The sequence below is a fragment of the Saimiri boliviensis genome, chromosome 1, assembly GCF_048565385.1.
Source record: "Saimiri boliviensis isolate mSaiBol1 chromosome 1, mSaiBol1.pri, whole genome shotgun sequence".
Taxonomy (NCBI): domain Eukaryota; kingdom Metazoa; phylum Chordata; class Mammalia; order Primates; family Cebidae; genus Saimiri; species Saimiri boliviensis.
The window spans coordinates 36,343,493-36,369,181 of NC_133449.1; the positions used below are offsets into that span (position 1 = coordinate 36,343,493).

Below are 25,689 nucleotides of genomic sequence, written 5' to 3' on the forward strand. Positions count from 1 at the left end.
GATCACTTAAAATCAGGAGTTTGACACCAACCTTACCAACATGGGGAAACCCTGTCTCTATTAAAAATTCAAAAATTACCTGGGCATGGTGGTACGTGCCTATAATCCCAGCTACTAAGGAGGCTGAGGCACAAGAATCACTTGCACCTGGGAGACAGAGCTTCCACTGAACCCAGATCATACCACTGAACTCCAACCTGAGCCACAGAGTGAGACTGTGTCTCAGAAAAAGAAAAAAAGAAAGAAAAGAAAATCTGAAATAATAGATGCTTACTTAAGACTGCAGTTTCTCTCTCTGGGTCTTAGCTTTTATGGAAGTTCTAGTCTCCAGGGACCCAGACTTCTGTCTTCTAATTCTGCCAATTCGTTGCCCACAATGGCTGCCCAAGCTCCATTTATCATGTACACATTCCAGTCAGTAGGAAGGGATGAAGAAGGGCATGTAATAGTGATGCAGGCTTTTTCCTCTCAGTCACTTTGCAAGCCAGGCACCCCCTAGCCGGTGGGTGATGCCTCACCTCTGCCTTGCTTGGCCATACTGCTATGCCCCAGCCCATCAGTGTTATGGCTTGTACCTGTGTTCAGCAGCTCCTGAGCTCTTGTACCATACCCAAGAAGAATGAGGATAAGCTGGACATTGAAGGATAAGGAGGGCTAAGACGAATTTTATTGAGTGAGGGAACAGCTCTCAGCAGAGAGGGGATATGAGGGGTGGTTCCCCTACCAGAAGGCGTGAAAGTCCCTCATATGGCTGGGTCTGGGGACTTTTGTGGATTCAGAATGAGGAGTGGATGCTGATCGGTTTGTGAGTATGCAAAAAAGATTAAAGTGAAGATGCCACTCAAAGGTGGGCAGGACAGTGTACAAAACCAAATAGGGAAAGGGTAGGTGTATGTAAAATAAGTGAAGGGTAGGGATCCATCAGAGGAAAGCACACCAAATGGAAGACAGGTTCTCAATCCAGTCTGAGGATTTAACTTGTAGCTTGGCTTTCAGGCTTTTAACTGTCTTCGGCTTGGAGATGGGGTTTCACCAGGGACCTGTCCGTATCTGCCTAGGCATTTGGCTGCTTCCAAATAGCTCTTCAAATACTGCTCTCAATAGCTCCCTTTAAAGGTACATCCAAAAACTTCAATATAACCCCTCTCTTTAAGTACTACTGGCCAACAGTAAGGGAGAGTGGGAAATGTCTTGATTTTAAACATCCACATCCATTGCTAAAAGTAAGGGATATTATTACTAGGAAAAAAGAGAAGAATGTACATTGGGAAATAACTCACAGAAGGAGACACAGATGGAAAACTCACACTCAAATAAATAAGCACACTGGGATATCTTAATTCAAATTTGTAGGCTTGATGAAGGCTTAAATTAAAGCGTGTTTATAAGGAACCATAAAAAAAGGCTTTAGATATAGTCAATGTTCTGTGCTCTCCACAACTGAAACTTTCTTTATAGGCATTAAATTTAGGTGCCTTGAAATCAGCCACATTAATCATTTGAAATAAAAGAAAGATTTGCTTCACACAGCCTCCTTTTTTCTTCTGCTCTTTTAAGCCTTCCATGTGAGATTTCCTGTTGAAATGAGACCTAAAGGGCAACCATCCACAGCCTGCTAGTCTGAAATACTAAAAAGGAATCAGTTGTTTATTTATTTCTGTCAGGACCAAGAGCCAAGAGGATGGGCCCTGGGGCAGATGTGTGTTCCAAACAATGATTAGGTTAATATGGAGACAAATGCACGCCCAAGTGTGAATTCCTTTGGGCTGTTTCCAGTATCTTCATTAACTCATATACAAAAATCATAAAAGGTTCCATGATTACCATGACAACAGTTTGCAGTGACTATGAAAGTCTGTGCTAAATGACCCATGGGCAAACCTCTTTGAGAGATCTCAAATGGATTGAATTTCTGATATGCTAAATTCTAGCCTTATTCTCAACATTTCCCTAGTGATACAGCACATTGGAATCAATAAATGCACAAGGTCTCTTCTCTAATTAGGAACTCTGGCACAATTATTAAATAGGGAAAAGAAAGATACAATCAAGGTAATTGGATATTCCCAAACCAAGGAGATATCTGATTCTTGACCTCCAGAGTATTCTCAAATCATAGTCTATAGCTTGAGGCCAAAGTAATTTTCTTTTTCTTTTTTTTTTTTTTTTTCCTGTTAAACATTGTCGGTCTGCTGCTGGGGGAAGTGACTGATGGCAAAGAAGGCACATTATTCATACATTTGATAAGTATTTATTGGGTGCTAGCCAAGTACCAGGCACTGTGTTAGACACCCATAAACAACAGCAATCCAGACTCAATCTATGCTCTCACAGAGCTCATTATCTAGGATGGACAAAGGGCAAGTCAACAGGCGATGACAGTGTCTTATGTAAGTGCTAGGACAAGAGGAGCTAAAGGTACTCCAAGAATAAGGAAAAGAAGTTGTGTATCTAAGAGGGCTTCCTGGAGGAAATGATACACACTGATTCTGAAGGCTAAATAGGGATTGGCCAGGCAAACATGAGGAGAAAAGAGTATTATAAGCCGAGAGAACACACCATGCCCAAGGCCTTAAGAGTAGAACGAGCTAAAAAGAAGTTCAACATACAGAAATAGAGAGTAGAAGGTGAATGTGTTAAAAAGATGAAAAGCAAGCAGACACCAGATGGTAAAGAGCTTTACTGCCATGTTCAGGCAATCTGGACTTCATCGAGAGGGCAATGGAAAGTATCTTCATATGGGTTATTTTGGTTGCAATTAGCAGAAATCCAAGGCCAATCTGCTGAAGCAAAATGGGGGATTTGGGCAGGACCTGGTGTAGCTCACAGAACCCAAGGCAGGAAATGCAGCTGCAACTTCCTCGGGTTGGACCGCAGATGGAAAGGCTTCAGCAACCAGCGCCCCTGCTTCTCTCTGTGCATCGGCCCTCCCTCCCCCTCTAATCCCCATCCTTGTCTCTCAGTCGTGGTCCCAAATTCCTGAGAGAGAGGATCTAATTGCATCAGGCTAGGCTGGCAGGGGGTCCACCCCTATAAAAGAAGCATGGTCCTCAGAGAATAGTAAAGTGTTAAGGAAGGTGGTGTTAGGGAAATGAAACAATCCTGCCAACATGAACAACTCCTTTGTAGAAACATTTGAAGATACGAAGACGAAAGAGAGAGAACACAATTTGTGAGTGAGCATTACAGATTTACATGCATGTATAGAGTATGAAAGTGTGTACAAAGTCTGGACAGAATTTCACACAAGTTTATATAGTAAGTTGGAAGACAGACAATTACAATGTCTCTTGCTGCTCTGGAGGTGAGTACTTGCAGATTCTTACAGAAGGCCAGAGCCGTCGCACTGCAAAATCAAAAGGCTGGCCTCAGGTCTTTCGTCTTTAAGAAAACATCCTAAGAGGACAGGGTGGTGGGGGGCAGTGGGCTTCTCTCCTCTTCACTAAACAAAGCTTGATCATCTAACCGTTAGCATTGACACCTCAAAAATATCTTACAGGATGCTACTGGAGTTTTAAACAGAAGGTGAAATGATAAAAGCAGGGCTTTAAACAGATCACTTTAGCTTTAATGTGAGATTGAACTAGGTCAGTGGTCCTCAATGTGTGGCTCCTGGACGGGCAGCATCAGCATCACCCAGGACCTTTTCTCTCAAGCAGCCCAGACTTCCTGAGTCAGAAACTGTAGGGGTGGGCCCGGCAATCTGTGCTTTAACCAGCTCTCCAGGTGATTCTGACGACGTGTAAAATATGATAACCAGCAGACTAGAGAGAGAACCAAGATGAGGGCTTCTTGCAGATATGAATGTGAAATCATTTACGTAGGTTCCCTTTACTGCCCTCCAACCTCTCTTTTAGAAGCCCTCGGTTTTCACCAGTGTTTTTTCAAGACTCACAATCTTCACAACCCAGAAGTTTTAAGTCAAATAACAAGGAGAAGGTAATTTGGTATGTTGGTCGGTGAGTAATTTCCTGACCCCTCCTAGACAGGGGGCGCCGTCCTGGAGTCTTGAGGATCTAGTGCCTGAGGCACAGTGACACTAGTTGGCAGGGCCGGATTTGAAACTCAGGGCTGGCGGAGGTTCAACCCCTGATGTTTCCCCAGTGGCCTCCTCTCAAGCTGGGTGGGACTAAAGAAAGAATGAGGTGTCTGTTGCCTGGGAGTGGATGAGGGTTGCATAATCAAAGCCTGGCCAAATAGAAAGTAGAAGACATACAGGAAAAATGGGAGAAGGAGAAGCCTAACTGTCTTCCTTGGGCTTGGCTTGAAAACGTCTGCCATTCTAGCATGCCTATTCTCCTACTCATAAGGTTCCCGCTGATTTTGGTAGTTATCTCTTTCTCTCCTCTTTACTTTCCTTTCTTGCTCACTTCTTTGTCTTTCCATCCCCTTTTCCTTCTTTGCATTTCTTTGGCCTGTCCATGGCCACCAGTGCACCTCATGGATATTCCTTAGCACCACTGGGGGGGCTCTTTGGACCAAGAAGGCAATACTTAAGAACATGTTGAAAATAATCTGGGATGGGGGTCTTACAAAGAAGAAAAGCAAATATATTTTTTAAAAATTGGATGGATTCTCATAGCTCTACTCCGTAAACCCATAGGCCCATTCATTCCAAGCGAATATTTTGCTTTTATGTGCTCAGTTGTATTGGGTACAATTTTATCCCACCATATTTGGCTTATCACATTATTTTCTAAATCAAATTAAGTCTGACTCCAAACTGTCAATTGCTGGGGTGAGGGGTGGAATTCAAATTCCTAATTACAATGGCTTCCTCCCTCTCTGCTCCAGCAGAGAGGGCTTGTGCAGTCTAGAAGATTCAGGATGGTCCCTCAGCTACTCAGCGTCCAAGTTCATGTTACCTCTGGGAGGTGGGCAGCTCCACTGTTTCTTGGATGCTGGGAAGTTGGCAGAGGTGGGGAAGCCTAAATCTCCATCTCAAGGTGCATCGCACCAGGTGCTGCCCTGAGGCGGTACTCTTCAAAGCAGCGGCTAGGGCAAGGGGATATTTCCTTTACTGGAACCTATTTGGGCACTCCCACCTTCCCAGTCTTAGAAGATCATTGTGTCTTCATTACTTTTGGGGCTGAACAAGCCCAATGCCCTGAAACAAGGGGAATATGGAGAGTCTACTTTTCAAAGCCTGGAGTCTTCGTGACACACTGCCCTCTCTCCTGCAACCTTGAGATCCAGAGGTTGGAAAATATGAGCCTGTCTACCTTCTTAGAATAGTAAAAGGGAAAAAATGCAATGGGAAGAACATAAGTTAATGACTTAATAAATTAACGGGCTGTTTAATCCAAGGTAAAGTTTACCTTACTGCACTGATGAGTATTTTATCACTTTATTTTTAGAGGTGACATTTTCAAGGCTCTCATTTTCCTGATAAGTCTTAGAGCCATAGATCTAACCTTAGCCAGAAGCACCTTAGTGATAGGTTTAGTCAGCATAAACCTACTCAAGCAGTTTCTAACAAATTACCAAAATGTGGCTGCATTTTTCTTGATTGTTTAAGGCTACAGATAAAGATTGAAGGGCTTAGATCTGTTCATAACACACTTCTAAGGCAGTCTTAATACCTTATACATTTTAAGGATTAATTTCATTTATGTGTAGGTTACACAGTCAAAAAAGACCTACTCTTTAACTTATGAGTCTTTCAGTCCATACTGTAATAAACATATCATCTATTTTCACATAAATTATGTCCACCAGACTCTAGAACAATTCTTGCCTGGCAGAGTGTCTGTGCTAGAGGGAGAAAAGCTTTCAAGTTGTAAAATCTCATCAATGGCTTTTTCACACATAATGAAGCTGCAGAAGAGTCCCAGAAGCAATGGCCTTAGTCCAAAGTACCGTCAGGTGAGATTACATTATGCAGATGGGAGCCACTGATAATTCCATGCCACGGATTACTGGCCGCCCATCCTGCAAAGTTTGTGACCTCAGTAAGCATCCATCTTGTATAAGACAAAACAAAAGCATGCAAAGGAAGGCCTTGCTGGACCCAACCTCTATCCCGAACACACACTCAGAACTAGGTTAGATACCTCCTGTGTGCACTGCACTTTTTCCATCAAGTACAAATACTGCTTGACTTACAATAGGGTTGTGTTTTGATAAACCCATAGTAAGTCAAAAATTCATTTCGTACCCTGAAAAACCTTTCATAAAGTCGAAAAATCGTAAATTAAACTATTGAAAATCAGGGACTCTCGGTATTTACCACATATTACAGTCTGTCTTCCCAACAAGACCAAAAGTACCGTGAAGATCCAATTGGTACTCATTAGGGAATTGTTGGATGTATGGACAAATGAACAACAAAACAAAAGCCACTATAAAATAAAGCAGAGTGCAGTAAATTCTATAGGAGAGTAACAAACAAGGAGTCTACAGTAGGAATCCTACTGGTCTTATGAAAGAATATTCAAGATAAGACCTGAAAAATAAGTGAATTTTTACAGGCAGAGGTTGGGAAAGGGCTTTCCAGGCTGACTAAGCGCAGATACCATGGGGAGCAAGTAGAGGATGAGATCAGGAAGCAGTGAATGGCATGGTTGGGTTTAAGTGTTGAGGAATCATGGAAATGCAGCTGGAAACGTGGGTTAGGACACACCAGGCAATGCCAATCTGCGAAGCTTTTTCTCTTCATCATTCACTAGAGGGCGGGGACTCCTGAGAGTTTTCTAAGCAGGAAATTTACATGATGAAGGCAACAATCAGTGACATAAACAAGATATTCTCCACAGGCAGTAAAGCTACCTTCTGAAATATTTCCATTTACATTGGAGTCTGCTGAAATAGACTTAATTTGGGGTGAAATGTACAACATGTAATTCACATAGTTCTCTGCAATGAATTAATCCTAATACCTTATAAAGCATGGAAAAATTTTTGCAATCAACCTTGAAAAGTAGATGATTCCTGAACCTACTTACTGCCTTGGGCATGAAGAGGTCATTGTTCTGGGACTTAGTTACTTAGTGCATTGGACACTGATGAAGAGAAATACAGCTCCATGGGTGTAAGATTTGGTATAGCATGCACACAGCTTCTTGGGTACGTTTATGTGTAGCAACTTGTAAGAAATCTCCAGTGTTTGCTTGCTTCTTAGACACCTGGCACCAACACCAGTGCATTCTCCACAGCAACTGGCATGTGAGCCCTTTCTCAGACCATGAAAAAGGAAGAGGATTAAGTTTCTAGCCCTTCTTCCGATATGTGGGTGAGAAAGAAAGCAGAGACTCTCTGTGTTACAGATTTTTAGTTGAATAGACTCTACCATGGCAATTCCCAATAACAGGAAACAATACATGGAAAATTACACTAGAAGGGTTACTTTGCAGGTATTTGGGGTGGATGCACAGATGCATGCAGGTATTCACATAAACACACACACACACACACACATACACACACATACACACAACCTATTTGCAAGATATATACTGCATTCACCCACTAGTGGTGGTCAGCAATCTTGAAGTTCAGAAAAGCCTATAAGATTAGACACAAGAAGCACAGTTTAACTTCTTCCTTTCAGTCATGGAAGAGGCAACCAGGTTGAGCTGGCAAAGCTGTGGGTTTATAGGCCTGAGTTTAGATCTTAGTTCTGCCACTTGGTATCTGAGCTTAAATAAATTAACTTGCCTCTCTGAAAAATGAGGACAAATGCCTTTTTAGGGTTTTGTAAGGACCAAGTGAAAGAACCTGTATTAGGGTCCTTTGTAAACTAAAATATATATTTTTAGAGACACAAACTTCTGCAGCTTCCCCAAAACTGTGTTGCCACAGGCCAGTTACCTTCTGTCATCCAATCATTCCATTCGTTCATTTATTCATTCAGCAGACATTCTCTTGAACAGCAGTGAATAAAACAGACAAAAGTCCCTGCCCTCATGAAGTTTATATTCTAGTAGAGGAATGAAGATGTAACTGGAACTGGGACCTGAAAGGTAGTAACATTCAAACAGATGAAAGGAAAAGGCTTTCAGATGTGAAAAATGATTCAAGCTAAATTTGCAAAACAACATGCATTTAGAAAGCGGAGACGTTACTGGCCAAGTACTGGCAAGCCCAGACGTTCCATGGAAGAAACTATGGAAAGACCTTAAGGATTTTGGAATTTTTCATAATGGCAGCAGAAACCTACTGACAGTTTTTGAGCAAAGATCCAATGTGATCAAAGACTGCTTAAGAAAAATGGATAAGAAAGCTTTGCAAAAGAAGGCACTACAAAGGAAGAATTAAAATGACCTAGATGTCAGGATCAAGGAGAACGATGCATTCATCTTCAAATTAATGATATTTTTATTTCATTAAACTAAGAAGTTTTTGCATAATTCTCTTAAAAATGAGATTTTACTCTAGTTGAATATCACAGTCCAACAAAAGTGACTTTAATATTAAAAGTTTTCATGCATAAGTGTTTTTATGTTATAATTCTTCTTCATTAAAAAATATTAAAAATAATCATTCTTCCTTATTAACAGACACGAGGCAGGCTTACAATGATTGCCTGTTGATAAGGAAACGTGTTTTCCAGAAGCAATGTGGCTTGCCTGGGATCACTGAAAAGTTGAGTGGCAAAATAAGGAAACTACAGTTTGCTTTGGCCTACTACATAATTGGTTTATTGTATGTGTCATCATCTAATCACTGTTATTAGCCTAGGCAGGAGACCCAACCAATAGGAGAAACATTTGCAGTTCTTACTCTCAGATTCCAATTTTATGCTAAACATTGACTCAGACAGTACCAGTTTTCTGTTCTGAGATGAGACCTTTTGCCCAGGAACCCTTGTGAGACCACTACAACAGACACATGAACCTCAGTGACCAGCACCTAAAGGTAATCCTAGAGTTCGATCTGATTTGCAAGTGGTTCTCCTTTCCCTGTGGCTAGTTCCAAGGGGGTTTGGGAAGGAACCCTTGGCAGATACTGAGATGCTCTAATGTGATTTCTGATAAGAAAGTGAGAATATCTATGAGAAGGCAAGATTATCTTAAGGAGTCACACAAGAAAGTGGGTGGGGGCATGAAGGGAGAAGCTGGGCAGGTGGCCAAGCAACAGGTTTCTGTGCAAAGGTTCCACTGAAGAGTTCTGAAAAGAACTTACAAATAATTTCTCACCTGAGGTTAGCTGTGGGGACAGAGCATTCTCCTCTGTTTTGGCATTTGCCAAGTATCTTCTTGCTCCCTTTATACCTAAGAATGATACTTCTTGAGCTGCCTTAATTTTAACTTGTTTTTTTAAGGAAATCTGATTTTCTGCACTTTTAGGATCAAACTCAGAGAAGGGGGAAGGGAGATATGAATAAATCCTAACAACCAAAGAAAGAGAGAAGAAAGCTAAGCTGCAAGCATTGAATAGTTCAAAGATATTTAGAGGAAAGGCCAAGATTCATTTCATTTGGGCCTTAAGTGGAGAGGTGGAAGGTTCTTTGACAATTACAAGAAAACAGACTACCTCACAAATAACTGGGAAAATACTGTGAAGAAACAAACCATAGTTTCCATATACTTAAAGAAGAGCTGCCAGAAAGATGCAAATGCCTGCTTTTTCCTGGCTGAACACAGACATTACACTTTTTAATAATTTTAGCAATCACTCTGCAAAATTTAACTAGTTCACTCTCTCTGGCTTAATTTTCTGTACATATTTAACAAATACTCTATCTTGAGCCACACTTTGACATTGCTCCCTGTTTTTCCAAAGTGCATGAGCACATGTGCTTGATTTCATTTGTTTCCGCCATGAGACAAATTAGTGAGTTAATCTACCAATTTTACTAATCTGGTTAGGTGCAGATAAGCAGATCTTATTTAAGGTATTTCCCTGGGCTTTGTAGGAGGGAAAAAAAAAAGACAAAAAAGCAAACAAAAAACAAATGCCCTCTTAAAAAAAGAAGGGAAAACTGACTAGCAGAAAGTAAAATGTGACATTTGCCCTTGTCTTTTAAACCAATTATTTCACAGAAAATTCTATTGCATGTAATATGTGCACCCTGAAGTCTTTCAACAGGTTTGTTCATTGTCTAATATTCATGCAATAAGCTTCCAGATAGACTCATTTACGCAACCCCAAAAGATGTGGTTGGTCTGACAGGAGGTTCAAAATCTCAGAGTACCAGAGTCACATCAAAATTTAATCTCAACGCACACAGTTTGTTACCTCCTATTTCAAAGAACTAAGAACAAAGAAGAAATCTATCATTTTCTTTACCTCTAAGGGAGGAGATGCATTTGGGAGTGAGGAAGTGATCTGGAGAGTTGAACACACAGTTACATCCAGGAATCAAACAATTCGCCAATTTGAAGAGAGACCACGCTGGCGTCTTCCTCCCAAAATTTGCCTTTAAAAAATACTCTGACTCAAAATAGTAAACATAGCCTTGAGTATCACAGTTTAAAAGGATGAAAGGTAAAAAGAAAATAGCCAGTGAAGAGGCAAACTTTGATGGGGAGAATGAAACCACAAAACTGCTTTAAGCACAGTGCTCTATTTCTTAATGTAAACCACAAATTGCTTAAGCCTGTGATCAAACTCAACCCCTTGGTTCCCAGGAGAAGTTCCCTGTTGCCCCAGCCCTGAGTAGCAAAGATGGTCTGGGACCGGTTTTTAAGAAAAGAGCAGAAAACTTCAGTTCTCCCTCCAGCCTGAATGAAGTGCAATTCTCCTCATTCAGGTACACAAGGGTTAAAAAGAGTATGCTTTTTAGATACAGCTGGAAGCCATTAGCAACTCTGAGGCCATCTCAGGAACCCAGTTAGAGGGTGGGTGGCCTGGCAGAGCTCCTGGATCCAAGAGTCTGTGGATTACAGACTCTTAGCATTGGAAGGGGTTTTATTCTACCTCTCACCCAATGTAGAAATCCTCTCTGTAACTGTTCAGTCTCTACTTGCATACTTCTACCAACAGCCCACTCACTGCTTCCCGAGGCAGCTCTCTCCTTCACAGAAAACTTCAATTCCTAGAAAGTTCTTCTTGGCAAAATTTGCCTCTATAGAAAGTCTGTTCTTTAAGTTCTAGCTCAACCTCTGACATCACCTCCAGCTGCATTCATGTTGCTGCAAAGGACAGCAATCCTACTTGTGAAGATAACTATCAGCTGCCTCCAATTCTTGCTTCCTCATGCCCAAATGACCCATTTCTACAAACCATCCCTTTCATTTGGTAGTTTCCAGACGATTCCCAAGCCTGCTGCCTCTTTGGATTGCGTTAATGTTTTAGAGTCCCTTCTGAAGAATGGGGCTCAGAACTGCATACATTCCCAGATCAAAGGGCACCAGTAAAGTGTCCTCTAAGGGACCTTTTTCTTCAGGAGTGTCCTGTCCTGCCATTGACTCAAGATAACATTTCTGGCCACTGGAGGTGGGTGGTCTTTTCTCAGCATTCTCTGCTTCGTTAATTGATTATTTAAATAAGCGCGGGAATCAGCCTTTTTGTTTTTGTTCTCAGCAGGTTAAATGCAATGGATGGTCACTGTGGTACTTTGGATCTGGGAAATGCCCTAATTACATTTTTGCTTTCATTATAGGGAGGGGATGTAGAATCAGCTCAGGCTCTGGCTTTTAGAGATTAAGTAAATCAATAGTTAAGACCTAACAGAGCCACCCCATAGATAAACTAATAGCACAAGGTGTAATTTTAACCCCATTTTGTATTCCCAGCTGTGCCTCAGATCAACTGCGATGTCAAAGCCGGAAAGATCATCAATCCTGAGTTCATTGTAAAATGTCCAGCAGGATGCCAAGACCCCAAATATCATGTTTATGGCACTGACGTGTACGCATCCTACTCCAGTGTGTGTGGTGCTGCCGTACACAGGTGAGTGGCTCTCAGCTACTTAACTCACTAGCAATCAGGGTATTGGCAGGGAGCCCCCATGCAGGGTTGCCATATTTAGCAAGCAAAAATATACAAATAATTTTTAGCTCAAAATGTAATCTTCATTAAAAACATATTTTTACTGGATATAGAAGTCTAGCCAACAGTTATTTTTTTCTTCTTTCATTAAGCACTTTATGCTTCATTGCCTCCTTGCATAGTTTCAGATGACAAATCTGTATTCACTTTTTATCTTTGTTCCTCTATACATAATATGTCATTTTTCCTTTGGTTACTTTTAAGATTTTCTCTTTATCATTTGTTTTCAAAAATGTGGTTATAACATGCTCTTGTGGAGTTTTCCTTGTTATCCTGATTGAGAGTCGCTGAGCTTACATATTTCATCAGATTTGAGGATTTTAAGCCATTGTCTCCAAATATTCTTGTTTACCCTTGCCCCAGCCGCTCCTTCTGGAACTTTATCGTACACTACTTCAAACTATCCCACGAGTCACTGAGACACTGGTCTTTAAAAACAAAAACAAAAACAAAACTTTTATTTTAGATTCCAGGGGTACATGTATGTGCAGGTTTGTTACAAAGGTATATTACATGATGCTGGGGTCTGGAGTACAACTGAACCCATCACCCAGGAAGTAAGCATAGTACCAAATAGGTAGCTTTTCAGGCTTTGCCTCCCTCCCTCCCCCTTCTTCTATTTCCTAGTGTCTGTTGTTCCCATCTTTGCATCCATGAGTACCCCCATGCTTAGCTCCCCCTTATAAGTTAGAACATGCAATATTTGGTGTTCTGTCTCTGCATTAGTTCACTTAGGATAATGACCGCCAGCTGCATTCATGTTACTGCAAAGGACATCATTTTGTTCTTTTTTATGGTTGATAGTATTCCATGGTGTGTATGTACCACATTTTCTTTATCCAATCCACCATTGAGGCACCTCAGTTGGTTCCATGTCTTTGCTATTGTGAATAGTGCTGCAATGAACATACTGGTGCATGTGGCTTTTTGGTAGAAGGATTTATTTTCCTTTTGGAATATACCCAGCAATGGGTATATATAGTCAGCAATGGGATTGCTGGGTCAAATGGTTGTTCATTAGTTCTTCGAGAAATCTCCTAACTGCTCTCCACATTGGCTGAACTAATTTACATTTCCACCAACAATGTATAAGCACTCCTTTGTCTCTGCAGCCCACCAACATCTATTATTATTCTGGCTTTTGACTGGTGTAAGGTGGTATCTTATTTTGGTTTTGATTTGCATTTCTCTGATTATTAGTGATCATGAGTATTTTTTCATGTTTCTTGGCTGCTTGTATATTTTCTTTTGAGAAGTGTCTGTTAGTATCCTTTGCCCATTTTTTTAATGTGGTTATTTGTTTTTAGCTTATTAGATTGTTTAAGTCCCTTATAGATTCTGGATATTAGACCTTTGTTGAATGCATAGTTTACAAATATTTTCTCTCATTCTATAGGCTGTCTGTTTACTTCACTGAAGGTTCTTCTGCTGTGCAGGGCTCTTTAGTTTAACCAGGTCCCGCTCATCAATTTTTGTTTTTGTTGCAATTGCTTTTGAGGACTTAGACACAAATTCTTTGCCAAGACCTAATGCCGAGAAGGGTATTTTGAAGATTTTTATAGTTTGAAGTCTTACATTTAGGTCTTTAATCCATCTTCAGTTAATTTTGGTAAATGGTGATAGGGAGGGGTCCAGTTTTATTCTTTTGCATATGGATAGCCAGTTATCCCCAACACCATTTACTGTATAGGGAGTCCTTTCTCTATCGCTTATTTTTGTCAACTTTGTGAAAAACCAGATAGTTGCAGGTATATGGCTTTATTCCTGAGTTTTCTATTCTTCATTTTCTGTGCATCTGGTTTTTGTACTGATACCATGTTGTTTTGGTTGCTGTAACCCTGTAGTATTAAGTCTGATAATGTGATGCCTCCAGCTTTTTTCTTTTTGCTTAGAATTGTTTTGGCTAGTCAGGCTCTTTTTGGTTCCATAGGAATTTTAGAATAGTTTTTTCTAAATCTGTGAAAAATTACATCAATAGGATGATAAAAATAGTGTTGAATCTGTACATTGCTTTGGGTAGTATGGTCATTTTAATAATATTGATTCTTCCACTCTATGAGCATGGAATGTTTTTCCATTTGTTCATGTCATTTCTGATTTCTTCCAGGACCGTTTTACAGTTCTCCTTGTAGAGATCTTCCACCTCCTCAGTTAGATGTATTCCTAAGCATTTTATTCTTTAAATGGGATTGTGTTCTGATTTGGCTCTCAGCTTGAACATTACTGTTTACAGAAATGCTACTGATTGTTTGTACATTAGTTTTGTATCCTGAAACTATATTGGAATAATTTATCAGCTCAAGGAGCTTTTTGGTGCAGTCTTTAGGGTTTTCTAGGTATAGAGTCATATTGTCAGTGAAGAAAGGTAGTTTGACTTCTTCTTTACCTATTTAAATGCCTTTTATTTCTTTCTCTTGCCTGGTTGCTTTGGCTAAGACTTCTGCTACTATGTGAAATAGAAGTGGTGACAGTGAGCATCCTTGTCTTGTTCCAATTCTCAAAGAGAATGCTTCCAGCTTTTGCCCATTCAATATGAGGTTGGCTGTGGGTTTGTCATAGATGGCTTTTATTATTTTGAGGTTATGTTCCTATAATACCTAGTCAGTTGAGAGTTTTTATCATGAAAGGATGATGGATCTTATCAAAAGCTTTTTCTGTGTCTATTGAAATGATCACATGGTTTTTAATTCTGTTTATACGGTAAATTATTTTTATTGACTTGCATATTTTGAACCAACCTTGCACAGCAGGAATAAAACCTACTTGATTGTGGTGAATTCACTTTTTGATGTGCTGCTGGATTTGGTTTGCTAGCATTCTGTTAAGGATTTTCGCATCAGAGATATTGGTCTGTAGTTTTCTTTTTTCACATGTCTCAACTAGGTTACGGTATCAGGATGATGTTGGCTTCTTAAAATGAGTTAGGGAGGATTCCTAACTCCTTGATATTTTGAAATAGTTTCAATAGTACTGGTACCAGCTCTTTGTACTTCTGGTAGAATTTGGCTGTGAATCTATCTGGTCCAGGGCTTTTTTTGGTTAGTGGGTTTTTTATTATTAATTCCATTTCAAAACTTGTTAGTGGTCTGTTCAGAGTTTCAATTTCTTCCTAGTTCAATCTTGGGAGGTTGTGTGTTTACAGGACTTTATGCATTTTGTGTAGATTTTCTAGTATGTGTGCATAGAAGTCTTCATAATAGTCTCTGAAGATCTTTTGTATTTCTGTGGGATTGGTTGTAATGTCATCTTTGCCTTTTCAGATTGTGCATATTGGGTAGTCTTTCTTTTTCCCTTTGTTAATCTAGCTAGTGGTCTATCAATCTTGTTTATCCTTTCAAAAAACAAACTTTTGGTTTCATTGCTGTTGTGTATGGATTTTCACAACTCAATTTTGTTCAGTTCTGCTCTAATTTTAGTTATTTATTTTCTCCTGCTGGTTTTGGGGTTAGTAAGTTCTTATTTTTCTGTTTCCTCTAAGGTGTGACATTAGATTGTTAACATGAGATATTTAGAACTTCTTGATGTAGGCATTTTGTACTATAAATTTTCCACTTAACAATGCTTTCACTGCATCCTACAGATTTTGGTAGGTTGTGTCTCTATTTTCATTAACTTCAATTTTTTTTTTGTTTCTGCTTTAATTTCATTGATTAACCAAAAGTTATTCATGAGTGGGTTCTTTAATTTCCATGTAACTGTGTGGCTTTGAGAGACCTTCTTGGTATTGATTTTTATTTTTATTGCAGTGTGTTCTAAGAGCATGACTGGTATGATTTCAAATTTTTTAATTTATTGAGATTTGCTTTATAGCTAAGCATGTGGTCAATCATACAGTATGTTCCATGTGCAGATGAGAAGAATATATATTCTGTGGTTGTTTGGTGGAGTATCCTGTAGATGTCTATTACAGCCAATTGATCAAGTGTTGAGTTTAAGTCCAGAATTTGTCAGTTTTCTGCCTCAGTGATCTAACTCTGTCAGTGGAGTGTTGAAGTCCCCTACTATTACTATGTGGCTGTCTTTCCATGGGTCTAGACGTACTTGTTTTATGAATCTGGGTGCTCCAATGTCTGGTGTGTATATATTGAGGATAGTTTTCTTGTTGAATTGAACTCTATCATTATGTAATGCCCTTCTTTGTCTGTTTACTGTTGTTGGTTTAAAATCTGATATAAAATTAATGACCTCTGTAGATCTTTCTTCATCCCTTTACTTCGAGCCTGTGGGTATTATATGTGTGAGATGAGCCTGTTGAAGACAGCAGATGGCTGGGTCTTGTTTCTTAATCCGACTTGCCATGCTGTGCCTTTTAAGCGGGGCATTTAGACTATTTACATTCAAGGTTAATATTGATATATGAGGTTTCTGACCCAATCATAATGTTGTCAGCTGGTTGTTTTGTAGACTTGATTGTGTAGTTGCTTTATAGGGTCTATGGGTTATGAACTTAAGTGTGGTTTTGTGGTAGCAGGTATCATTCTCTCATTTCTGTATTTAGAACTCCCTTAAGGACCCCTTGTAAGGCTCATCTAGTGGCAATGAATTCCCTTAGCATTTGCTTATCTGAAAAGTGTTTTAATTCTCCTTTGCTTATGAAACTTAGCTTGGCAGAATAGGAAATTTTTTGTTGAATTTTTTTTTCTTTAAGGATGCTGAGAATAGGCCCTCAATCTTTCCTGGCTTGTAAACTTTCTGCTGAGAAGTCCATTGTTAGCCTGATGGGGCTCCCTTTGTAAGTGATCCTTTAATTGCTTTTAAGATTTTTTTCTTTCCCTTTAACTTCGGAGAATCAGATGACTATCTATCTTGAGAATGACCATCTTGTATAGTATCTTACACAGATTTTTCTGAATTTCTTGAATTTGCATGTTGACCTCTCCAGTGAGATTGGGGGAATCTTCATGAACTATATATACTCAAATATCTTTTCTAAGTTGCTTACTCTCTCTCTCTCCTCTTTAGAAAGGCCAATGAGTCATAGTCTCACTTGGTTGGTCTCTTTACATAATTCCATATTTCTCAAAGGTTTTCTTCATTTTTAAAATTCTTTTTAATTTTTGTCTGACCATATTGATTCAAAGAACTGGTCTTTAAGCTTGGAGATTCTTTCCTCAGCTTGGTCTATTTTGTTGTTAGTGCTTCCAAATGTGTTACGAAATTCCTGTAGTAAATTTTTCAATCCCAGAAGTTCAGTTTGGTTCTTTCTTAAAATGGCTATGTAGTCTTTCAACTCTTGGATCATTTTACTGGCTTCCTTGGATTGGGTTTCAACTTTCTTCTGAATCTCGTTGAGCTTCTTTGCCTTACAGTTCATTCACTCACACCTTTCTCAGGTCCTGTTCAGGACTAGGAGCTATCCTGGCACTCAGCAATTTCATGCAAGTTTGCTGGCTTCCTCCTTTTTCTGCCTCTGTTCTGCATTGCCTCTCTATTGAGTATTTTCTCTCAAAACATTTATTCAAAGTGTGATGGTTTATTTGATATTTAGTTTTTCTCAGTGAGAGAAGCACTTCCCAGCTTACAGTCAGTCATCTTGTCCCCTTCCCTGAAAAATGTACAAACTTAACTGAGCATCCTGTTTTCTCTGCAAACTTTACTGTGGATGGGTGACCCAGAAGTCATGCATGGTCCTGCATCTTTTATCATAGCACTCCATAAAAAAAGACAACTGACTTCTCACTTTGATGGAGAGAGGAAGAGAATTTTACTGTTTCATGTTCATGACAAGGAAACCCAAGTTCTTGATGATATAAACTCATTTTTTCTACCTGTATGTGCTGAGCAAGGAAATTATGGAGATGTTACCAAGGAAGATCCAAAAGTTTGGGGGAAGAAATGTCACAACTATGGTGATGGGTTAGAGAAAAATGGTGATGTGGAAAGTGGAGAAGGATGATGGGTTAAACCACTTGGTCAGTTATTGTTCTGGGATCCAGAAAGGAAGACAGGAGGCCTGACATACTTTGGACTAAGTTACAACCTAAATGAAGAGACCTTCACAGAATCCTCATACCACTTTTGTTAAGTTTAGAGTCAAAACATAAATACGTTTACTTAGTATCTTCGGAATTAAGGCTAGCATGTATGTCAAGCACTTCACCTAAGTTAACTTATTTAATCCTGACAATAATTCCTCTGTGCAGTTTCTACCATTCTTATGCACATCTTAAAGATGAAGATAGGTTGAATCACTTTTCTAAAGCCATGCTATGAAAAAGTTATCAAAGTGGGAACTCAAACCCAAGTCCAGCTGACGACAGCACCTGTACTTCCAACTGCTGCCCAGGACAGCTTTGAGATGTGACTCAGGAGTCAACATTTGGTTACTGGATGCTGAATAAATTTTATGAATTAGTCAGACTTCTGGTATCTTTTTCCTTTTCCTTATTTGCACATAAGTCAGTTGATTGTTTAGTTGTACCTCTGCAAGGGAGAGAAAATATATAAAACTCATTCTCTTTCAAGATGTCTAGTTAGTAGGCTCTCTGAAATTTGAGGGAGCAGTAAGACAAAAACTATGCATAAAATAAAGTTTAAGAATTACTAGCAGATTTCATTGGCTATACTAATCTTTTCCCCATTACTGCAGACGGGTGGTGAGCAAACTGGTTTTTCATTGGGAATGGGACTACAAAAGGTCTATTAAGGATAAGTAGTAAAACATTTTTTAAAAACGACACCAAAAGCTGTTCCATAACTCCAGACTATGGAATAAAAATCACTGAGTGCTATTTCATAACTTCAGGCTATGAAATAAAAATAATTTACTTTCACCCTAAGGTCAATTGAGGAAAAAGTTATACAAATCTACACACAGAAATGTTTGCACACCCATGCATGCCTCCTGCACATACTTACAGCCCACCAGCACCATCACACTCTCCAGTCTGTGTCTTTGTACACACTCCAGTGTCTGTGTAGAAAATGACATCTGCTGCAAAGGGTGAGCCTGTCTTTTAAGGTTGCCTGCATTTTTTCAATTTTGATCCTAGATGGTTTGTTCTTGGTTCCTCTGGCACTTGCTAGCTCTCTTGCACTTCCACATTTCCGATGTAGTATAGAGACACAAGAGTAAATTCAACCTCACCAAAGATGTCATTAAAATAACATGTAATCTCTTGCACTATGATTCTCTCCTTCTAGCAACATTTCACCTCTATGAGGCTGTTGTTAGCATCCTCATTTGTTATACGAGAAACTAAGACATCAAAAAAGCTAATCAAATTCCTAGTTAGGGCCGCGCACCGTGGCTCACGCCTGTAATCCCAACACTTTGGGAGCCCAAGGTGGGCAGATCACCTGAGGTCAGGAGTTCAGAACCACCCTGGCCAACATGGTGAAACCCCATCTCTACTAAAAATACAAAAATCAGCCAGGTGTGGTTGTGGGCACCTATAATCCCAGCTACTCAAGAGGCTGAGGCACAAGAATCACTTGAACCCAGGAGGTAAAGGTTGCAGTGAGCCAAGATCATGCCACTGCACTCCAGCCTAGGTAAAACAGTGAGACCCTGCCTCAAAATAGATAAATTCCTAGTTAGATCCACATTGATGTTTAAAACTCATGACCCCTTACTTCCAGCCTGGAGCCCAGGTGATATATTTACATAAGGACTAAGGGAGTCCCAGCACTGCTTAGGGTACAAAGTGAGGACTAGGGGCGGGGTGTAGACTTCACAGTACTCAAAGCTGGGAAAGGCTTTATGGTGGAAGCATGTGCCCCCGCGGAGAAAGCAGGAAGGGCAGAGCCTTGGACAGAACCAAGGCTCTACAATCCCAGCATTTGGGTTAAAGGGTAGGAACTTGGTGGGAAAAATATAAATGAGGGAAGAGGGGCAGAAGAGAAGAGCTTGATTTGCTTGTTTTGCAAAAAACAAGATTTGCTGCTTGAGCAACTGAGTGCCACTGTGACTTCCCAGGCCAGTAACTGATAAAGTGGAAAAACTATTTGGAAAGAGGTATCACTACTCATAGGGAGGATGAATAAAAGTCCTAAGGGGAAACAGATAGTAATTTTGGAAGCTATCAGTTTTGTTTTTCACACAGAGCAAATCTGTTTTCAGAAGGCAGGATTTAAGATATAGAGAACATGAGCAGAGAGTACACTGGGGACCTATAACCATTGTCCTGCCGGAGTTCTGATAGTCAGAAGTGGGAGACTGGAGACAATACACTTTGGTTTAGAAATTCAGATTAATTTGCATTAAAGGATTTAATGTTCATATTCTATATCATGCTCGGAGGTCTTAGTACAAGAAATTCCCTTGATTCCTTCAAAGCAAAGGGATAATGAACATTTTTGAGGCATCATATTTTGGCTCAGGCTTATCCTAAACTAACTCCTGTGTTTAAAGCAGGGCCAAGTACAGGGGAGAGGAGAGATTTCTCTGAGAACGTGCAATAAAAAGACCAACTCCATGCAGGGCATTCTTCACGCTGATCTCTGACCAGTGCCCACCCTCAGAACAGCAGCCATTTGACACCTGGCCTGCTGGTGAACTATCCCTTCTCTCTGAGCCAAGGAACTGACCCTCAGTTATCCCAATCCCCTGGAATCAAGGAGGAGGTGAACATCAAGGTCATGCTCAGCACCATGAAGGGCACCTGAGGAATGCAGAGGAGTGGAACTGGGTTTGCTCTTCCAGAGAATATCTATGAAGTGCTTATGTCTGAGTAATACAAATGATGAGGTGGTATTTACATAAAGTCTCCAAATTACCATAGCTCTGAGCCCCCGTCTGCCTCATAAGTAAAACTACAGCTTCTTTCAGACTCTTTCCCTCCTCCAGCATCTCCTATATTGATCAAGCCTCCTGTGTATCCTGCTTCTTTGCATTGCTGATGCCTCCTAAGGTTTAAGGACAACTGACTTCCCTGGGATCAGCCCTGGATAGATCCACTTCCAAGATGAGGCTTCACTCTGCCCCAACAGGAAAATCTCATGAGAACACAATAGTTCTGCATCTATACTTGTTCCCAAATCTGGGCTTTCAGTCTTACATAACCCTCAGCTGCCCAGTCCAGCTTGAGTCTCCCCTCCCCATTCTCTAAAAACAGCCCGAAGGATGCTCAGCCCCTGAGGTGAGGGAGGTGGCAGTGCGGGGCTTCCCTCACTGAGGGGCAGCTATGCACATGTTCATGGTATATTGGGATATAAATCCAAGACAGAATAGTTTATCTGGAGGAAAAGAAAAAGGTAACGGTTGTTTCTATTTCTCCAATAGTAATAAGCAAAGAGAGCACTGGGTCATTTTTTTTAAATTTATTATTAAATTTTTAAATTTAATAATAAATTTTTAAAAAATTATTAGAATTTTCAGTCTGAGTCAGTGGTGTGCTGGCAAATGTTTAACAACAAGGTCTCTAATGCAGGGATGAGATAGGCTTGACTTGCTGATTCCCACCATATAAATATTTTCACCACTGTTAATTCCAAGCTACCAATGTCAAGCCCATTAGCTCACCCAATCCTGAAAGCATAATAATTGTCTCTCACAGAGTGTAAATTAGTTCAACCATTGTGGAAAACAGTGTGGCAATTCTTCAAAGACCTAGAGGCAGAAATACAATTTGACCCAGCAATCCCATTACTGGGTATATACCCAAAGGAATATAAATCATTCTATTATGAAGATATATGCACGCATATGTTCATTCCAGCACTATTCACAATATGAAAGACATGGAATCAACCTAAATGCCCATCATTGATAGGCTGGATAAAGAAACTATGGTACATATACACCATGGAATACTATGCAGCCGTAAAAGAAATGAGATCATGTCCTTTGCATGGACCATGGACATGGATTAAATTGGAAGCTATTATACTTAGCAAACTAACACAGAAACAGAAAACCAAACAGCACATGTTCTCACTTACAAGTGGGAGTTGATGAGAAGACACAGACACATAGGGTGGGGATCAACACACACTGAGGCCTGTCAGAGTTGGGGATGGGGAGAGGGAGAGTATCAGGAAGAACAGCTAATGAATGCTGGGCTGAAAACCCAGGTTATGGGATGATCGGTGCAGCACAACACCATGGCACATGTTTACTTATGTAACAAACCTGCACGTCTTCAAAATAAAGTTGAAGAAAAAAAATTGGTTCTCGGCCAGGCGCGGTGGCTCATGCCTATAATCCCAGCACTTTGAGAGGCCGAGGCGGGCAGATCATGAGGTCAAGAGATCAAGACCATCCTATTTTTGTATTTTTAGTAGAGACTCTGTCTTTACTAAAAATACAAAAATTAGCTGGGTGTGGTAGCGCACACCTGTAGTCCCAGCTCCTCGGGAGGCTGAGGCAGAATTGCTTGAACCCGGGAAGCAGAGGTTGCAGTGAGCTGAGATGGTGCCACTGCACTCCAGCCTGGCACCTGGTGAAGGAGCGAGACTCTGTCTCAAAAAATAAAAAATAAAAAAAATTGGCTCTCAAAAGCAGGTGTCAGTGGCACCTCCATATGTGGAAACATTGAATACTGTCCTTTCCATAAGAAATATTTCCACTTAGTTGGGAGACAAAACAAACTCCAGAAATTTATAGGAAATAGCACAAGATGTAACAAAACCAGAGTTTAAGTTTTAAGGACAAGATTCTAAGGAGGGAAGGAGGTAGCAAAGTCATGTCAGAATCTCTGTGGGGAAGGAGAAATTGGGAACTCACTGCTCTTTGACAGCAGCACAGGCCTGATTAGGCAGAGGGAACCAGGTCTTCTGAGGTGAAACAGCAGCATCGTTTCAGGCTGCCTGCCTGCCATTGGGAAATGTGAGGGAACTCAATCACAGGGAGCCCGGAGAGAAGACAGCAAGGGAGGAGGAGTTGACTTTGGGAGGTGCCTGTGCTTTTGAACCCTTGAGAGGTAGATGGGAGCAAGAGGAACAAACCGAGGACTTAAGGTCAGTTAGACCTGGGTTCAAATCTTTCTTGCAATTGACTAGTTAGAAAATCCCAAGTTTCTACTTAGAAAACACAACCTCTCACAGCCTGTTTCTATGGAATGAATGGGAATAACAGCATTCCCTCCACTCCACAACTCAGGTTTGCTGGGAGAACCCAGTGGGACACCACAGGTGAGAAGAGTTTCAAAGCAATTAAGTGCTTTACATGTTGAGTATTATTACCACTTCCTTTCCTTCTAGGCCATTGGGAGGTTGAGGGTTGAATGTTATTGACTCCTCGGGAAGGTGGGAGGGCAGGAAGTGACAACTCTCACTCCTGGAGGGAAGGAAGGGTGTTGATGGAGAGAAATCAACATCTCCCCAGACTAGAAATTACAGATACCCAAAGGAGCCATGCATGTTAGACTCTGAGGCAAGAAATGACAATGTAAAGGTACAATTTAGCAACCAGATGGAGACCCTGCCTAACATAGAAGGAAAGACATTCATCGTCAGTCACTGTCCCATCAGGATCTAAAACCTTACAAAATCCTAGAAATGAAAGAAACAATTATCAGTCTTTTGGGGATCCTTATTTATTTATTTATCTTATTTTATTTTTTGAGATGGAATTTCACTCTTGTTGCCCAGGCTGGAGTGCAATGGCACAATCTCAGTTCACTGCAATCTCCGCCTCCGGGGTTCAAGTGATTCCCTTGCCTCAGCTTCCAGAGCAGCTGGGATTACAGTCATGTGCCACCACCCCTGGCTAATTTTGTATTTTTAGTAGAGATGGGGGTTTCTCCATGTTGGTCAGGCTGGTCTCAAACTCCTGACCTCAGGTGATCCACCCACGTCGGCCTCCCAAAGTGCTGGCATTACAGGCATGAGCCACCACCCCCGGCCTGAGAATCCTTTTTAAATAAGTTTAACTTAGCTGCACACCTTTCCTTCCTGACCCAAAATAAAAGGAGTGTTTACTTTTCATCATTTTATATCACCCTTTGCAATAACTAAATTAATTCTGAGATCACAAAACCAAATTAGAAACAGTCAAGAAAGAGGTTTTACTTAAAAGAGCTAGTGGGAATGAGAAAACCAAGGAAAAGAAATTTGAGGCATAGTGGCAAAAAAGAAATTCCTGACTGATAGAGCAATCAGCTCCTGTAAGAAGAAAGAGAAAGACATTCAGCCTTGGAGCTCAGATGCTGGGCCTGGTGATTGGAGGCACCATTCTTGTGGGTTGAGCTTCACATCAAGGTAAACTCTGCATAACCTTGCTACTTTCCTATGTCTAAATAAAGATGGCAACTGGTTTACTAGTCTGTTGATCATGTCAAAAAATACTGTTATTTCCTCAAAAATTATTTTTTCTCTTCATAGTGGTGTGCTTGATAATTCAGGAGGGAAAATACTTGTTCGGAAGGTTGCTGGACAATCTGGCTATAAAGGGAGTTATTCCAACGGTGTCCAGTCGTTATCCCTACCACGATGGAGAGAATCCTTTATCGTCTTAGGTATGACCACACAGTGGAGAAACGCTGCTAAACGTACCATGAGATGGAACGTACTCTTTTCATTGTGCTGTTGGTTTTTGCTTATGGCCCACCTCATTTCATAAAAATCTGAAGCATTAGTTTTTCTGATAATTAGGATCATGAAACAATAAATTAGAACTACATGATAAATCACCACAAAGTCAAATCTGAAAATACTAAAAGGCTCCAACTTCTTGTTTAATTACACTGCAGCTATCTGTAAGTCCAATCAGATTTTTAATTACATTAATTACATTTAATAGCTTGGGTTTTAAAACCAGTCCTTTAGTTACGCCAAACGTGCCTCATATCTAGAGCCTTATTCCTTGAGATTTCTGGTAAGTGGATAGATAGGTATTGTCACAGCATATCCGTTGTGTCATACACAACGGCCATATCAAGATGTAGTCTGTTCCACTGTTGGCGATGCTAAGTTTGATTCATTGGATACTTTGCCATATCTCTCCATGGCAAAGCTACCTCACGATTAATAACATCTGTAGGGTGATGCATTAACATGCTCGAGTGGCTTGTTCCCCAACAAATTTCACCCAATGATTTTAACATCCATTGCTGATCCTCACTGTAGCAAGTATTATACAGTATTAGTAAGTGCAAAATATATTTTTTTCTAATTCCATCATTCCTTCCACATTTATTAGCTAATGTTCTCACTTAAAGATTTTCTTTTCCCTCGTGCACCTATTATTTTTAAGTGGACTACGGACTCCATAGATTGTGTTTAAAAATATAATGTTATCATCTATTATCTTCATTTTTCTTTTTGTATTTTTATATTTTCTGAGATTCCCCAGTGGGAGCCCTTCAAGCTTTTGACATGTATTGCTTGAATACAACACAATGTTCTATGCTCACCTTATACTTACCCTACTCTAGACCTGAATCTCCCATTTTTCTCTAAGAATTTTAAACTAGATTATAGCCAACTTACTGACCTCCAAACAAAATTAGGCACCTTGGGACAGTCCTGAGAAGAAGCCACTTACAGAAAACCAACTGAATAAGGAAGAGAGAAAAGTTTTATAGGACAGTAGGCCTTCCAATCTGGGTGGTTTTCTAGCACTGCTAGGCACCCCATGCCTCCAGCCCCTACTATCCTCCACTGACTAGAGTCATAACAAAACAACAAACAGACCTTTTATTATTCTTCTCAACTTGAGCAATCCCTGTTTCCTTTTGCCTGCCAAATTCTACACACCCAGGGTTCAAATTAAACTAGTTTGTCAGACAGTGGAAGGGTATCAACCGCAGTACTTCCGGGTCTTTGCCTTGTAACAAAAAATTCAAAACAGGAGCCATGTGAAACTGCTAATGT

General features: G+C 40.3%; 1 protein-coding gene across 4 annotated transcripts in view; it reads left to right on the forward strand.

Annotated features, from left to right (window-relative positions):
• VIT (vitrin) overlaps nucleotides 1-25,689 on the forward strand; it is a 122,732-nt gene that overhangs the window by 38,822 nt on the left and 58,221 nt on the right. For all 4 annotated transcript variants that reach the window (XM_074395855.1, XM_003926817.2, XM_010337502.2 and 1 more), the window contains exons 4-5: nucleotides 11,679-11,835; nucleotides 24,199-24,332. In XM_074395855.1, the coding sequence (XP_074251956.1) occupies nucleotides 11,679-11,835; nucleotides 24,199-24,332 (291 nt within the window). The remainder of the gene's footprint in view (nucleotides 1-11,678; nucleotides 11,836-24,198; nucleotides 24,333-25,689) is intronic.